Source organism: Eleginops maclovinus, chromosome 3, assembly GCF_036324505.1.
Source record: "Eleginops maclovinus isolate JMC-PN-2008 ecotype Puerto Natales chromosome 3, JC_Emac_rtc_rv5, whole genome shotgun sequence".
Classification (NCBI taxonomy): domain Eukaryota; kingdom Metazoa; phylum Chordata; class Actinopteri; order Perciformes; family Eleginopidae; genus Eleginops; species Eleginops maclovinus.
The window spans coordinates 13,891,508-13,909,749 of record NC_086351.1 but is presented as its reverse complement, the minus strand read 5'-3'; the positions used below and the strand labels follow the sequence as shown (position 1 = coordinate 13,909,749).

Here is an 18,242-nt window from a genome sequence, read left to right as displayed (position 1 = left end):
GCTGTAATTACGGATAGATAAAAAGCAACATTAAAAAAAAGGAGAACTCCAGATAACCTCAAAATATAATACATTGTTTTCTATTTTCCCTGTATTGCTTATTATTATTATTATCAATAAATATTTGTTAATTAAATGTTCTGATCATTTCTAATATTTCATTTATACATTTTATTTATTCACAAAATACTTTTTGGGCACTTTTCTTTTATTATCTACTTAAATTTAACTAAATAACCCGAAACATCTGAATACTGAATAATGACTGAATTTGTTTATCTGCATGTGCATGTACTTCATAGTGTCGTTTAATAATCTCATTTTATGACGTTAATCTTGTATTACTTATAAATATATATATATGGTGGTATTGTTAAAAACATTAACAAACACATATTAAGAAAACTATCAGTAAAAAAGGACAATCACAAATGTTTTCACAAGGTGAGCAGCAGCCATCTTTATTCATACATTTGTTGAATGTTAAATGGACTGCATTTATATAGTGCTTTACAGTCTTTGCAACCCCTCAAAGCACATTTACAGGATACCCCTTCTGTCGCTCTTCATAAGATCCTCCATTTTTAACCAATAATTGTTTCTTTGAGAGTTTTTCCTTGGTATAGTGCTAGAGTCTAGGGACAGAGGGTGTCTCTGCTGTACAACATGTAAAGTGTCCTGAGACAAATGTGTCATTTTTGACATTGGGCTATATAAACAATATGTAACTATTGTATATCCAAGTCAGCATTCAACCACTCACACACAGTTATTCAGAGACAGAGGTTGCCATAGAGTGTGCATCCAGCTGCTCAGGAAAACTACATTCATACACACTCACACAAATTTGGCCAAGCGACCAGGACCACTGTGGGGTTAGGTATCTTGCCCAAAGATACATTGACATGTTGACTGATATGGCTGGGGATCGAACCACCGAGCTTCTGATTGGAAGACAACCATCAACCTCCTAAGCAGATTGAAATAGAAAAATGAACAAAAAACTCTAACAACAGTTAAGCACTTGCAAATGAAAGAGAGATTGGTCATACTGCCCCAAAGCAGGGGGGTGTAGCCTACGCTCGTTTTTTTAAGGAGGAGCAAAGTATACAATCACTAACTTAATTAGTTGTTTCCTGAAAAGATCGTCATAATGGTCCAAAGTATACTCAAAGTACTCCAGAGAACACAGGGAAAAAGATAATATGTTACGTAATTTTTACTCACATTCACACTTGACTCGTCTACTCAAGCAAATATACGTTTGAAGTATGATGTATGAATCCAGTGTCACATACTCTGTACAAGTGTGTTTAACGATAGAAGTACTTCCCCATCCTCAGATATGATTCACATTTGTTTTGGAATGTTGTCCTTAGCTTTAGCAAACATATTTTCTTGTGACCACAGCCCTGATGAGGCACAATGTAACAGTTACCATACAACACAGTTCAATTAAAATCAAGATGCATATCCTCTAATGGGTTTAGGTTGTCTACTCCTCATTCTGCTTTCTGGTAGGAGACATAGGGTGGTTAATGCTGCTCCCTTGTGGTCACCTGAAGGCTTTAGCGTTCACATCATCACACAATCCATTAAAGACAAACTTGATGTCATGCACTTTACTTATTGTTACAGTGCAATAAACAAAGGTAAGTACATGTACTGTGTCATGTTGCTGATAACACTAAAATGACATTATAATTATATATTTGATGGTATCTGCACAATTCTTGGACCATCTATCCTGGAAAAACCATCTGAAGTTTTGTATATGTGTATTTTGACACAGTTGGTGACAAATATGTTGATCCTTTAATCAAGTTATGCATTCTAATTTTAGCTCCAGCAAAAGTGCAGAACTGATATGGGAGGAATGCTCGAAACATATCAAAACTGAAAGTATTCATTATACAGTATGGTATAACTTTTAAAGGGTAAGAATTCATTAGATTATTACATTAGGTGATATTATTGTATATAACATTAGAGGTAGGCTATGACTAATTAAAAAACTGATTACACAATGTTGGCAGATTATTAATTGTAGGTGATTTGTTTGTCAATCTAATATGAAATGATGTATACCTGTCAGATAGATATAAAGAATAAAAAGTACAATTTTCCCGTGCAACAAATATCTCCCTATCTCTTGCTTATAGCAACAGTAAGTGAGTATGCCTGGTCAGTTACTCTCTATGTTGTGAGACACAAAGAGAACAAATGGTTTCGTTAATGCAGCACGGTGCACTGAGCTCCACTGATAGATCCTGCCCTCTAGTGGTAGAAAGAGTGACACACTGGCTTTCTTTAAGCAATGACGTCAGCCCAGATAAAAATGCAATAAAGGCTAGATAAAATGCCTTTATTGCAATACATGTATCTGTAAAACTCTCAAAATCCTAATCCTCTTCTTCTTGCTCAGCATGCTCTGGTTTTACTGACCAATACAGAGCTCTGCAATAGGGAAAAAAAGGAAGGAAATATGAACGATATGCGCCTCGGGTGCATCTTGGCCTCTCAAAAACATTTATTTTCTGTGAATGTGTGAGATTGTATAAATAATAGATTTTTATTTACCCCATGGAGAGGAACAGCAGCAGAAGCAAAATTGTCAAACAGGCGGTGAGAAACAGTGGCGAGGGGTTGAGGATGAGGGAGCGGGGGGGACCACCAGGCGCAGGGAGTAATCGCCCTCCTGGGAGCAGAGACAGGTCGAATATCTCCTGCAGCTCTGTGTGGCCGGCCACAATCTGGGGGGTCACTTAGAGAAAGAGACAGAGAGAAACACAGAAAAAAGAGAGAGTTTCAACTCGCATCAAAAGATAATGGTGGAAGACTTGGTTAAGTGCAAAATAAAAACAACATATGAGAAATATCTGTCGTAATTTGTCTCTACCTTGAATCATAATTTGTGTCATTTGTTGGGTTGTAATCCCCCCAGTTCAACAGTTGTCTATGTAACAGTTCAATCTTAGATCATAAAGAAAAATAGCATAATAGAAAAGAAAAACACGAAAAAAGAAAAGTGCTAAGAATTTTCATAAATACTCAATCAGGAAAGATACACATGTAATTCTACGTTACATACTGTATGCACATGCACAATTGTATGACTATGCATATCCATACATGTACATCCATAAATACACATCACTCAATAACATACATCTGAAAAGACTCTTTATAATGATGGCCTCGATTGTTTGAATTTATGTGGCGCAGCCATTGAGCCCTTGTTATGTGGTTTCATTACTGACGATTTCCCCAAATTTGAGGATTTTTTAATGACTGGCTTTTATTTGGTCTTTCAATTTATTTAACATGTTCCCCCAAAAGTTTTTCACAATATTCCAAGAATATAACATCATGTTGTATCATCAGTTTTAACTACAGTGAGTAAAATTAAATCTGCACCCAAAGAAACACTTTGGAAACCAAAACCCAATACAACATTTTATATTATCAAAATATTTGTGTGAGTTTGTTGCATTCAATGAAGACAAACCCTTAGCATTTTCATTTCAATTACAAAAATATTGTAAAATTGTATGTATTATTTAATCATATTACTTCTGAAGTATGAGGAGTTGTTTTCAGTCATACAAATAGTTGGATAATATATATCATGGTTTCAAAATGTTTTCTTTGGGTTCAGTATTGATCATCATTTTCAATAGTTTTCCTAAAATAATCTTGTTACCTGTGAGATAGAAAAAGAGCCTGACAATGGAGCGTTGGCCTGAATAGATCTCACACTGGTAGGTTCCCACATGCTGCAAGCTGGTTGAAGGGATGGAATAAAGTGTGTCCAGGCCTGCAGTAACTTCTTTAAACTGGTCCACCTGCTGGGTTTTCACCTGTCCAAGATGTTCAAATAAAACGACTATTACAATCTCAAAGGAAATTAAAGTACCCACCAGTACACATGCTATAACTAATTTGTTTAAATTGATGAAATAACAAATTGTAACGGCATGGTACGTGCAGTATGTTCTGCAGTATTTCTTTGCAGGTTCCAATGATTTGCAGGACAATACCTAGTCCCCTACTTCTCATATACAACTACAACTTTTCAGACAGGAAACTTAAAACTCATCTCAAACTTATGACATAAATGTGTTTAGTGCCAGTGTAACTTGGCCACTAAGCAACCCCTCCACATCTCATTGTGTTGTGTTGTATTGGGTGGGGTTAAAAGGATGAATGTAAGGCCTGTCCTGTGTCTATTTATTGACTGTTACCATTAATTGTGCGGGTTGGAAAGGAATATATGCGTTGGTTGGTCAAACATTTGGCTTGTTACAGCTTAGACACAGCCTAGACACAGCCTTCACACAAAGTTATTTTAGCAAAACAGCTAGCTTTGTAAACACAAGTGCTATTTTAAAAATATTTGATACATTTCGAAAGCTTTTTTTTGCTTTTACCACAGGACACAGCCAGGTTAGCTCATTCCTCCTGCTTTCAAACTTCAAGATAAGCTAAGCTAATGTGAGCTTACAGTCCACAAGCTTCATATTAAACAGACAAATGTGGCAAAAGTGGTATCAATGTTTTAATTTTACTCTTGGGAAGAAAGACATAATGTGTAGCTTTAAATTCAATTTTAAATTATTAAACTATTAATTTAAAAGTTATTTGCAGTGAACCTGAATAGTTCATCAAAGGATGAGCATACCTCTTCTGCAAATCTCCAGATCACCTCGATATCTTCTGGTAAATGAAATGGCACTACACACCACATCTGGTTCCTGCTGTTCTCCATTGCTTTAATTTCTTTAACTGACACAAACATATAGGCATACACGTGCACACTGTAAGACACACAGACACACAAGCGCACACACACAGAGATAACATTCACAAGGGGGCAGCTCTTGCAGTCTGAGCCCTCCTTAATGATAATACTTAAGCCCAGTCTCTGAGGAGCGGAGTAAAAGTGATGATATACTAAACAGTGACTGCGCTGTAAAGGCTCGATATGAATACCACCGTGTGTGGGAGTCAACTGTCACCTTGCATAAAGAAGCCAAGGATTTAAAGAGTACCTCGGGAGCTCTTTGCAAAAGATATAATGTGTGGAAATAAGACCTCTCCTCTGTCTCCTTTTTAAAGAAATCTTGACTTCCTGCTAAGAGCATTTCAAGGATCAAAAACTGAGAATTTCAAGGATCAAGAGTGGATGCTTATGAAGGTTATATTATAGTTATAATCCAATATGTTGAATTATGAATACCCACCTGGACAGTCGAGAGGGAGTTCACAGGAGTCATACTGGCAGGTAATACAGTTGTATACTGCACCTGCACTCTGAAAACCTGATGGGTGCATAAAAGTAATTTTGATACAGTGTATTTTATTTCCTACAACAGGATGATTAAATGAAATGGAAAACAAGAGAAAATAAACACTAACCACATGGAGGGAGGCATCCAGAGACTGTAAAAACACAAGAGTAAAAAGTCATGAGTTGCTTTCCACCCAGATAAGTCGGTTCAACTTGACTGCTTCCTTTACTCTCCACACTATTTGAGAGGCTGCAATAACATAACTAGCTCAGTCTAGAGAGAGAACAGAGATCACAGGGAGCTGTAATGACCTAATATGGGTCTGACCATAGATGAATAGAGGAAGGAAAAGGGGAAGAGACCCTGTCTCACCTCTAGGCAGTTTGGAGGCAGCTGCGATGAAATTGTCTGCTGCTGTCTGCAACCTTTCCTCATAGACTGTGTCTGATGGATGAAGAGGAGGGCAAACACAGAAATATTCAGCTCAGCACATCCTGGTGAATCGTGTGCTTTAGGGCATCATTTTGAAAACTCATTTCTAACTCCCCTCCTTTCCTGGCGCCCTAAAGACTCATTAACTTGTGCAGTTATCAGAGCAGGTGTTCAGCTACCGTTATTCAGCTTTTTGTCAAACTCTTCCACCATGGGCAGGATCTCCACATCGAGGAGTCCTTTCAGTTGTTTGTCATATCCTTTACCTGAAAGAAGCACACATATCACACAAATACAAATCATTTTTCTTTCTGTCTACGTTGTCTTTTGTGATAAAAACATAATACAAAACCTCGTACCAACTCTTCCAGCCTCAATCACTCTCTCATGGTTGTTGAAAATGCGGTCCAGCTTCCTGAAGCAGGAGTCCACATTTCTAACATTGTACTCAGTCAAAATGTGACCCCAACACAGGCGACTACTGTCTTGCACATCAACGAAGCACTGATAGCAGCTTAGAGAGGTCCCTAACAGCAAGCTAACACACACCAGACACAAAGCAGATGTGCACATTTTGCAGCGTGAGCATCTAACTCAAACTGATCCTCTAGGAACTGTTTTCATTCAAATCCTGGGCTCATGGTGACCACACATTGATGTTCCGATGTTTTGTGTATCCAGTATCCCCAGATGAAATGTTATGTAAGATTTTGAAAGCATCACACCTCCATTCTTCCCTTCATTCTATTGTCTCTGGTCCCCATTTCCTGCTGCCTCAATGCACCAGTTTTACTGCAGAGCACAGAGATGGAGCGAGCCAAGGAGGGAGGCAACAGCGGCAGCGAGGGGGGAGAGAGGAGCAGAAGACTAGGAAGTTAAATGCTTATGTGTGAACAGGGAAGTGGGAAGCATACAGGCAAGAAAAAACAAGACAAATCTACAAAGAGTTAAAGTGTAACTGGTGGTGTGGGGATGGCGAGGCAGAGAACAAAAGGGCCATCAATAGAATACTGACCAGGGAGCAAGAAGAAGTGCAAATCGTGCTGAAGAAAGAGTCGGATTCTTGCTTGTTAAGTTTTAAAAATGTAGTAGAAGGAACATTGTAAGAGAAAGAGAGGTGGAACAAGAGAAGAGGAATGTAGGGGCAAGAGCTAAGAGGAGACACATCAGTGACAGAGGAGGAGGAGGAAGAAGAGGGAACGGGACTACAAATGAAGTAGACTGCCTCATCACATCCTGTATCCCCCACTCGTTTCCCTTCCTCCTTACCCCCCTACCTCCCTGGTCCCTCACTCCCGGTGCATCTCCATGGCAACCAGACAGGGTGCCTAATACATGAACCTAATATATTTCCAGTGGCAGGGTGAGCTGGGTACTAATGCATTCATCTGTCTCCACACAGACAAGGCAATCAATATTAGGCAAGAGTGTGCTCCAGGACTGCCAAAGTCAGATAGCTAGTTAGGGGGATGGAGAAAATCCCAAATACGTGTTTGTGTGCGAGTGCATTTCATTGTGTTTAATAGAGCACGTGCTGCAGTAACGCACAAATCTTTTCATAAGCATTTATAAAAGTATACAATCTGCTCATTTACATCTTACGTTGTAAGAAAAAAGTGGAAGATGATAATCACTCAGAAATAGGTAAGGCAATAATCTTTACAACGTGCTTTAATTAACACTTTACTTTTTTAAATAAGCGTGTAAAATTCAGGCTCAATTTAGCCAAGATAACTCATTGCAAAAAATGAAAATTAAACTTGATATTGCAGACTTAACACCTGTGGAGTTTTGGCCACGTTTTATTAACATACAGAGGACAGTACAGGGCACAGAACATTTACATGATGATAAATAACTCTGATTTTTGAAGGTGACAAAAATGACGGGGTCACAACCCTAGGCTGTCTTCCTATTGGCCCCTATAAAGGGGCTAAAACACAAAGCCAGCCAATAGGGACGGCCCCCTGAGAGTTTCTGCTGCATGACATCACAGGTAAACGTACAGAAGAAACAGAGCTGGGTACTGAAATACATCAGAGCCAGAGGAAAACATGACATTGTATCATCTGAGACTTTTCTTCTGTTTGAGTGAACATTGAGAACGCCAAGGAAAACAAGACACTTCGGCAGGAACATCTTCATCATGTCATATTTCTTTTTTACAATATTGTTTTTGAATTGTAGGCCGTTGAAACTGAATGCAGCCCTGTTCCCGAGGACCTCACCTGTGACCTACTTTGACCTCACAGGTTAAGGGTCTCAGGGACAGAGGGGCATACTGAGAAGTTAAAGGAGGGAAGGTCTAATAATAAAAAGTACAAAATAGGGAACGCAGAGATAGAAAGTATTGAAGAAGGAACCGCAGAGTGGCTGCACCGAGACAAAGACATGACCTCATCTGACATTTGGATTCTGCGGCACCAACCGGTCTCCTGGTTTGCTGCAGATCAAAAGCAAGACTGATCAGATCAAACAAAACAATGTCAATAGCATATGTAATCCCAGCAATGCAGCGGTTCAGCATTGTTAGATGAAACATTTCCTTTTAAACTTCTGCTAAATGTCAGTCGTTTTTAACATGTTGAGCTAGTACTTACAAATGACAGTGTCTAATAGCTTTCCTGAGCTCAGTGAGCTGGGAGAATTGACAGGTATGTACAAAACATAAGCAGCAGATATATGAGACCAAGTTGAAAAAGTGGGTATTCATGTTTAGTTATTGATAATTGAGGAGGTTTAAATCTCTCGTTACATTTTCAGAGCTATACAGTCCAAATGTTGCACTTATTTTGTCATACCATTTTTTAACAGGTCGCTATTAAGAGCAAGAAAGGGTCTGTCCTCAGACTTAACAGTTAAGATGAGAGCAGGCGGAGGGGCATGTTAAACCGAAACCTTCTGAAAGTGAAATAAAATAGTGACACTTTAGAGAAAACCAAACTGTAGTCTTTGTTTTATAAACCAAAATATATACATTTATTTAAAACTTTCTGTACATTTAGGTAGTAAAAGAAAAACAATTAACCGTTAAGACATTTTAGAAGCCGATGCCACCCTCTGGTAGACAGACAGAATGACACAGGCTGACTGGGGAAGACTGAATATATTCATATGTTGTGGAAGAGAGAGATTTGCATTTTCTGACACTTAAAATGTTATGTTTTCTTTGCAAAAACACCCCAGTGTGAATGCGAATAAAAAAAGGTGCAAGGTGCCTGCGTCACATCATGCATCAAATTGAACCGCAGTACAAACACATATAAACCAGTGCACGTTGACTTCATGAGCTACAGGCCTCCAAGAATTGTGAAATGAGGTCTGATTCTCAGTTTTTCTCAGTTAATAATGTGACAGACAGGGCAGCCGGATCAGACCAGAGGGAATACCACACATTTGTCATATCTTCACCTACAAAATTAATTAGCGTTTTTGTCTGCGGTAGAGGTTGATTTTTAATTGGCTTCAAATACAATAATTCATGTTGGTATCAATAAAACAAAACAGTGAATGAATCATGCCAAACCACATTAATGATTATTGCAGCAGGTGTAAATGCATTGTACAACACAGCCAGTCATAACATTTAAATTCCCTGACAGCTGCTGTTTTTTATAATTTACCAGCCAGATGTTAAAGAAAGATCTTTATATTGAGTTACATTTCAAACATATTTTTCTTATCTGAGATTTCCAAAAGAATTATGATTAAAAACAAACTGCGAATCAAAAATGAAACAAAGATATAACCTGTCCAACGACATGCAGCCAGGGCATTAATTAAAACGCTTTTCAGCGGCGCACAGACAATTCATAGATTTTAGCAGATAAAGAGGACACCTATGTATAAGCGTATTACAAAACATGACTGGTTATTTTAGTCAGAGGACATGATGTGAAGAACTAGTGATGAGAAAGTTTCAGATGAAAAAATCTCTGCATAAAAATACAGCCCTTAATCTGATCTCAAAATGTAAAAACAGAGCAAATAAATCACCTCTAAGTCAGGCTCTTCTTTTCTCCCCCAGTCAGAGTGAGTCTGTGTGTCCTCTCCCTCTCTCTGATGGTCTATGGGGCCAGACAGAGAGCCAGCGGCAGGTAGGTTACAGACAATAGTATTGATTCCATTTTTCTCTACCTACCTGTCTGCCTGACTCACACCAACATCTGCACAGCTGCTCACCTTTTGTCTCTGTAGGGCTGCCGTCACTAACACACAGAGCTGCAAACAAGAGGAAAATAAAGGAGAGAGTAAAAAACCTTGCTTCACATGCTCGCTCATTCACCAAACCTCCCGGTGCACATGTTGTCCAACATGTACAGATGATACACACATACAAAACTCATATACCCTCCGTGCTGCATTCACGGTCTCTAGACGTCTCTCTTCGCTCTCATTGTACCTCAAAGTCTACTCGCTTCCTTCCCCTCTCCCTCTTTTACACTCTCTAGTCGTCATCCTTCCATCTCCCCCTCTTCGCTCACGTTTTTCAAGCCTCACATCTCTACTAGCTCAGTAACCCCCCATACACACACACACACACACACACACACACACACACACACACACACACACACACACACACACACACACACACACACACACACACACTCCATTCTGTGAGCTAGGTGTGTGTGTGTGTGTGTGTGTGAACATATGAGAGATGGAAAGAGAAAGTGAACAAGAATGCAGGGAGTGCATGGATGTGTGTGTTTGTATGTGTGTCGAATAAAGGGAGGAACATTGTGTGTGTGAGAGAGAGGGAGATGATGGGGGGAGGGAGGTAGGGTGGCAGAGAGGCTAGCAGAAAGTGGGGATGGAGGGGGAGGGTCAGAATCTCTAATAGGATGAGAATAGAGAGAAAACACGAAGCCCAGGAGTCTCGTGAACCTGGGAGCCTGACATGCCTCCTCCTGTGTGAACAGCAATCATACCATCATCAAACTGATTACAGGATTTATGGTGTTGCTCCAACACAACGGTAAATTACAACTAGAGTGATATCAAACGCACTAAATAAACCCAACGTGGAAAAGCAGAGCCAATTACAAGAATATGTTTTAATTACAAAGCTTAACATCAGAGGTGGACAATCATGCATTTTACGCTGCTCTGTAAAACCAAGGCTGCTCAAACACATGAAACGGTGAGAAGGGTTAAACTGCCCGCACAACCAAGTGATGTGTTAAAGAATAAATGGCAATTTTATTCAGGCAGTTACATTTCTGTCAGTTCCTATGTCTTAAAGCTTTGATTCCAACAATTGTGCTACTCACGGAGAAGACAGAGCAATGCAGTTGTGTTTGTTGTATAGCAGAATCATATGGCCCTGAGGGAAATTCATAAATTAAAGTAAATCTAATTTAGACCCACTGATTGGCTGTCTGTTCAGCGAGATGGAGCATAAACAATACACTTGAAGTGTAAGCATCATTAATGGCCCTAAAGTGTTCTGACTGTTGTACAACAGAGAATATCAGCAATGTGTCACACATTTAGAGACAATAAAGATAAACCGACAAACGAAGACATTGGTTGTGGCCTGAAGGAGTGAGCAGTGACTGAGGCCTTTCATAACCTCTTTCTGATGGATCGCTAGTTAAGACCTTCTCCCAGAACACATTTGGAGGCATAAAATTGAGAAAAATACAGGGACAAGGAAGCACATCGATCTCTTGGCATTTACTGAGAAATTTAGAAGCCCTCTCACAGGAAAGCAAGAACTGACAAACTACGTATGATGGGAATCGATCGAGACAAACTCGTGTTCACCTTCTTTCAGAAGCTTTCCACTGAGGCGTCTGTTTCATAAATATGCAAGACGAAGATCCAACCTTTCACAAATGTAGGTTGGAATTAAAACACTACAACATACATTCCTAATAACTCATGAATATTTAGAATATACCAACAGTTTGTGTCTAAAGAGCAGCAGGTACTGTAGACCAAGTACAGCGGAATTTATTTCCTGCTTTGATCCTATTCAATATAACCTTCTTATTCACAGCTTTGAAGCACTGCAGGACTCTTCACATCCTCCTCCGTAGACGCAATCATTCTGTGATGCCATGCCACCTAAATTTGCATAGAAACAACATGCTGAATGTGTTTACAGTATCTCCTGTGATATGTGTGCTGCATGTGTTTCCGCGTGAGCCGCTGTGCATTATGTGCTTGCGCTGCACATATATCCCATCAGATCGTGCATTAATGTCGCCCAAGAAATGTACAAATAGTCATGAGAGCGGAGGAGACTCTCCATATGGTCTATCGTCGATCCCTGAATGTTACTTTACAGGCTTTCTGAGCAGAAGCTATCTAGACAACAATTTGACTTAAAAAACAAGAAAAAGCAGCACTATGGCGTTAGGGGTGTCCCAACCTGAGTGACAAATGCAGAATGTCACAGACAGGGGTGTGTGTGTGTGTGTGTGTGTGTGTGTGTGTGTGTGTGTGTGTGTGTGTGTGTGTGTGTGTGTGTGTGTGTGTGTGGTGGCTGCACTCTGCAGTGCCACTGAGAGACAAAGCACTGGGAGAGCTTCACAGGGATGACATCATCAGTCTGGGATGGTGTCTGCCTCGGCTGTTTTAGGATGCTCTAGTTCTCCCTCACAGTCCCCAGAGATCTGAGACGGCATGGTTTTTGGCAGAACAGTCCCCCTCATCACACCTGTTCTCATAGGTAGTATTTGCGCACAAAGGCAAAACAAAAAGGGCTTTCAATAAGATTACATTTTCAGGGTGCTCCAAGGAAGCCAGGATGCTTTTTACAGGAGAGCTTTTAGTCAGGATTCCCACCTTGACAGAGATTTAGAGTAGCATATGTGCACGTGGATATATGGTAATATGTTTATCAATCTGCTCACACATATGGACAGTGTGCCGCATCTGCCACAATGTAAAATGAGCCAAGTATAACAATCTTTGCAACGTTGTATGAGAGAAAGGGAGTCAGGATGAGGCAGGGAAGCTAGCTCTTCCTCCTAGACTCCTGATCCTTGCCCCACACACCTTACAACAGTCAGATGTTCGGCTGTCTCTGCTGGCAGAAAAGCAGCGTGGTGCGGTGGATGATAAAGAACGCTTAGTCTGACAGTGCAGAATCAGCACAATTCTGATATATGCTCCCTTTTTTCCAGGAGGGGAGGAGAGCCGGCTAAAACGCAGTGCAGATGGCTGCTGTCTCGACCACCAGTCCGACATACTGAGGGGAAGGGAGGAGTGGATGAGTGTAATGAAACTGGAAAAATGTGTGTGATAGTGTGTACAGGCATGGATACAAAGTGTTAATACAGAAGTATATTATTATCAAACGTGTACAATTATAACATGGGGCTCCTATACCTGTTGTAACCTATCCATACATGGATAACAGGCAGGGAGTCCATGGTCTTCATAGTGAGGCTGTGTAAAATGCATAAGAAGAGATTCATTTATATGTTTTACGTTGTGATTCTTCAGACACTTTATAGCAATTATTGCTATAGGGAAAAGGGGAGTAGTAAAGAGGGAGAGTTATCATTTTTTTCTATTTGTCAAAGGGGGAGAAGTTAACTTTTTCTCATCCATGATTTAATTATTACTTCATTCTTCGCAATTAAGATTTATATTTTAGTTTTAAGTCAGTTTGACTACACGCAGAGGACAAAAACAAATATTTTTGAGCTTATTTTTGCAGATATTTACTTTTATTTCTCAAGGTTTAGTAAACATTAATAATATGAAATTAAAATAAAGACAATCAAGCCCTTCTCCCTACAGTACAGTACCTAAAAGCAGAATTGTGCATAAAAATGGAGGTTCAGCTTCCTCCCTCAAAGGTTTTTTGTGCAGCAGTAGGAACCACTGATTTCCTGTCAAGCAGCAGGTGGACCTTCTGACAAACTTGTCCAGTTGCTACTAATATTGCACACAGACCGAGACAGGCTCATAGGGAAGTATAAAGACTGCAAGAGGACTTTGCTGAAGGGCAGACAGTCTGATTAGACCTTCAGAGGACAGACGTTTGTCGCAGTTGTAAAGGACGAGTCATGTCGTTAAGCACTATAAGATCCTCTGGCGGAGTAACAACATACTTACCTCTCTGCTGGTGGCACATTAGACGTGGCAAGGAGTGACTCCGCAGGGAAAGCTAGAAGGTTGTACAGTTATCTCCGTGCTGTTTATTATGCGAAACCATACAACCAACTACCTCACACTGCAGAGCACAGACTGTAGAGCTGCTCTCCAAGCAAGATCCTCACCAGTGGGACGAAGGTGTCTGTGTACATTCACTCTAAGAACACACCCGTCTGGCTCCTGTCTACCTGTCAGCTGATCGCCTCATGCCTCACTACTTTTTTGTGATTCATTATTTAAATCCAAGCAAAGAAATATAATCCTCAGACATAAAATATTTGTGTGTGTGGTTAAGGTAGATAAATTGGACATACGTTGAGCACTTAAGCGGAAAAGAAGGGTTACTTTGCCTGAAGAGATGCAATTACGGTTGTACAACATGAAATGTGACCAAATGTGCGTACAGTACTGGGTTGAGTGAACCTAAACTGAGTGCTGCTGCAAGGTCCAGGATGCAACAGGGACAGCTGCAGTGAATGAGCTCAGGTGGAAGAATGCACGCAAGCCTGGAGGTAAGTTATGTAGAGCCGAAATCTACACATGCTCTCAAAGTCTCAATTGCATATCTGCAGATACATATTGGTGTAAGACAAAGATGAGACAGCTGCAGTAAACACATGTACTGAGGCAAGGTGTAAGACTCCATGGGACAAAATATGAGACACAAGCTGTAACGCTGTCAAAACTGGTCTGCAATCGAGAGCATTGGAATATTGGAACCTATGAAAATCTATTCCCACCCATCTAAGCCTCACATGCAGGTGTGATTACTACAAAGGCTTAATGTCATGTTCATTCATAGTATTTCCAACCATTTCTTAGGGGTTGTTGCCCTCTACTGGTCACTGTGCAAACTCCCTCAGTCCTCTATTGTTCTTCAAATCTGTGCTCTGTTCTCTCGTTGTTATTTTCAGGATGTTCCAACAATCTCTAATCAGATCACATCCTAGAGAGCAAAGACCTAAATCTTCTTCTCTCCTAAATCGGCAGCTGTTTTAATTTCCCACTCACAATCAAACCATATTGTCTGGCTTTGCTCGTATTTCATTCACATCAGCTGTCTGATTCTCACTAAAAGTGGTTAGGTTTTCAGGAGTTAAATGCCATCTGCATGCTGTAACACTTTCATCACCCTCACATCTGCTGTCAGCTGCTATGTCCAAATCTGGCTGACTTCTGCTCCACTGCCAAATGGAATATCGTTCATGTCACGAGTGAAACAAACAAACAAAACAACAATCATTAAACTGCAACTTCTTCTTCCTCTCTGCAGGACTCAAAATTGTTGCACTCTGCAATACCACGTTTGCTGGCACAATGCTACATTCCAACAGCTACAGGCCGCGAGCGTTGCGTTACCCTGAGCAGAGATTCAGACAGAACTGGGGCAAGGTGATGTGCTACTTCAATGACACTTCAAGAGTTTACGCAGACCGCCATCAAAAACAGAAATACATTAACAAATGCTATTAACATTGCAAAGGATAAACATCTTTCACCTACACTGACAAAAGAGGGCAGTATGTGGGAGCTCTGCTGGGTCTGTGTGAAAAACAGCTCGGCATGTGGGATTAAAGGAATCCATCCTCCAACAAAGGATCATTACAATACAGCGAAGATCTCAGACCGCACCTATCTTTCTGCTGACATCGTGTCAAACTGTGCATGGCCATGGACGTCCATGAGAACAGACAGACATAGAGAATAAACTAGCTATTAGGCAACATGCTTGTGTCACTTTCTAAAATGCTGCCAGGTGAATTTATTTCCCATTTTCTCTGCCTTCTTTTCTTTTTGTGTGCATCTAGTGATCTAATCCTCCGCCGTCTACCGCTCCTATCCCTTACATTCTCCTGTCCTAAAGTGCCTTCCTCTCCTCTGCTCTGCTTCAGCCCTCATGGGTCCACATTTCTCTCCTCTTACCCTTTTGATCACCCTCTGCCTTCAAACCCCCAACATGTCTGCTCGATCCACACATACCGGCATGCCTTTTTTTGTACCGAAAGACTCCTGTACTTTATACCCAGCGGCTGCAACATTTTCAGAGTCACATCACGCAGAAATGCAGTGTGATTGTGCCAAAGTCAGCTATCCTTCTTTCTCTCTCTCTCTCTCTTTCTTACTCCACCCTTAAGCGGGATTGTCTGAGTGTCTAAACGGTGAAGGCCCACTCCAGCATGACAAACGTCGGGGGTCTCCCTTGTTTAGATTTAAAAATTCCTCTCATACTTGATCATCATCCACATAAAGTGACAAACCATGGGAGATCACTTAATGGCCAAGGTCCTTAAAATAAATCCACTTTACTACACAACAAGACATTTGACCTTCAGTGCTTTCATACTGTATGAGATACGATCAAAAACATGATGTAACTCAGGGAAAAGACGGAAAATACTTCTCCAGGCTGAAAGAAAAATATGAACAGATTTTCAACATATGTCAAAGCCCCATTTCATTAAGTATCTGTGCACCACCTTGGCCACTGCATTTGATTGGGACTGACACATCTCTCAATAAGGGGAGCATCAATATAATGTTGATGTGTGTATCTCGGAGAGAAACACTTTGATCTGCTGCAATATGCATGTGTTTTTCCCCAGGTGAGAGCAACACTCTATCCTACACTAATCTGCTTTGGTTGATGCCAGCCTCACATTACAAGATTGCAAAATGAATGTTGCCATGGGAACATTTTGCCTGGCAACCCAAACATCCTGGCAACTAGCCAAACTGTTGCTATGGCACAGCTGTCAATCCACGAAGGCTGGGATTGGTGTGCATCGGGCGTTTTGTAGCTCCGCCCTTTAAAAGTTTCGAATTAGGTGCACGATGGAGGAATGTGTCTCAGGTTGTAAGTGGTGGCGATGTGTGTGTGTAGCTCTGCGAAGGTAAAATGGGTCTGTTCATTAAGCCAAATAAAGCAGCAGAGAAGCAATGGCCAACATCTTTAAAAATACCATCATCCATTTTGTCTTTTCTTTTTTAGGGAAGTCATACATCAGTTTGGGATTATATCATCTGGTCAGCCAGAGCATCAAAGTGGCGAGATAATAATCTTTTATTATTTAACTGACTGTGGAAAAGCATTCCTGGATTTTGGGATAATCATGATTACATAACTTTCCATTACACTGTGTCATTTCTTGCCAAGTAATCAAGCACAAACAATTCACTTTAGATGAAAGGCATATCATTTCAGTCCAAATCTATAAAGGCTCAAAGGACTAAATTAGTCATGTGAGTGTATTGTGCATTTTCGTTGATACTAGTTTGAGATCCAGAGAGAATGAATGAGTTTTGGGACTAAGGACTGAGCTATTTGGTCGACCTACAAAATGAATAATAATTGAAGCCACATTTGTCTTTTGTTGTAACAGACTTTCAAATACTTTTCAAATCTCCAGTAACATTAACACTTATTTTTTAATGTTCACCCTATTCTACTGGAAGCGTCAGATAATACAGATAACACATTTATTGCAATATCAACGTGATTTCCTATTTTGTTCTGATAACATGCAGCCCCATTATCCAAGCCATTGTTTCCCTTGTAAATTGCCAAGTTTGAATGTAGGAAAAGCCATGGAAAAGCCAGCACTCAGGAAGGAAAGTTGGACAGATTGATGGAGGGTTAGGAGAACATATGAATGTAAATGTAAAACTGGTTGATTGACGGGTAAGTGAAATGTGTAATAAAGAAACTATAGTTACCTTGAGATCATTGCTTTGTCAAAGTGTGCCAGGTCTCCTCAGATATTAGGCAGAGGCAGACTGAAACACACACACGCACAGACAGAGGTTAGAGGGAGAGAAGCTGGCCTTGTGAATAGAAAGACGGTTTAACCAAGAGGTCACAGGTTCAATCTCTGCAACAGCTGAAGTGTCACCGGACAGCACCATGAAAAGCTACCGACTTACTCGACTTAGACAAAAGCTCCAAAATATAAGCACACACGGTCACTTTTAGAGCAAATTAAAAAAATAATTATAATAATTCACTGTTTCTTCCTGCTATATTTTAGTCTTTAAATCTCATTCATCTCTGGCAGCATGTCATCTCAAACACACACAGCAAACATATTGTCGGACATTAATACATTTAATTATTTAATCATCAGGAATTTAAAAGGATAGGAGTAAGGTAATGACTATAGGCAGAACTGACGTCATCACTCAATACATACACATTTTTTAAGAAAGAATCAATAGGATACAGTCACATAAATAATAACAATAAATGATGGTCAAATAAAAGATAGCACAAGATGATTCCTCTAACTTTGGTGATAATTCAGACAGAATATATTTGAACAGTGGCAGGAAAAAACTCTTTCACAAAGAGAGTAAATAACACAATATTTAGCCTACTTTAAAAAGTCGCATTTAATGTTTCGCTTT

General features: G+C 40.1%; 1 protein-coding gene across 4 annotated transcripts in view; it reads right to left on the bottom strand.

Annotated features, from left to right (window-relative positions):
- Positions 1 to 495: 495 nt before the first annotated feature.
- The window catches only part of spaca6 (sperm acrosome associated 6), a 31,521-nt gene continuing 13,774 nt past the window's right edge, over positions 496 to 18,242 (bottom strand). For 3 of the 4 annotated variants that reach the window (XM_063878855.1, XM_063878856.1, XM_063878857.1), the window contains 8 exons: positions 5,903 to 5,989; positions 5,664 to 5,735; positions 5,419 to 5,442; positions 5,244 to 5,321; positions 4,682 to 4,785; positions 3,704 to 3,860; positions 2,581 to 2,764; positions 496 to 2,457 (listed from right to left, as the gene is read on the bottom strand). In XM_063878855.1, coding sequence (XP_063734925.1) covers positions 2,403 to 2,457; positions 2,581 to 2,764; positions 3,704 to 3,860; positions 4,682 to 4,785; positions 5,244 to 5,321; positions 5,419 to 5,442; positions 5,664 to 5,735; positions 5,903 to 5,989 — 761 coding nt within the window. In that variant the 3' untranslated portion in view covers positions 496 to 2,402. Of the gene's footprint in view, positions 2,458 to 2,580; positions 2,765 to 3,703; positions 3,861 to 4,681; positions 4,786 to 5,243; positions 5,322 to 5,418; positions 5,443 to 5,663; positions 5,736 to 5,902; positions 5,990 to 7,489; positions 8,167 to 9,719; positions 9,791 to 9,905; positions 9,945 to 17,555; positions 17,616 to 18,242 lie in introns of those variants that run through there. The other variant, XR_010165424.1, reaches the window with a different exon arrangement.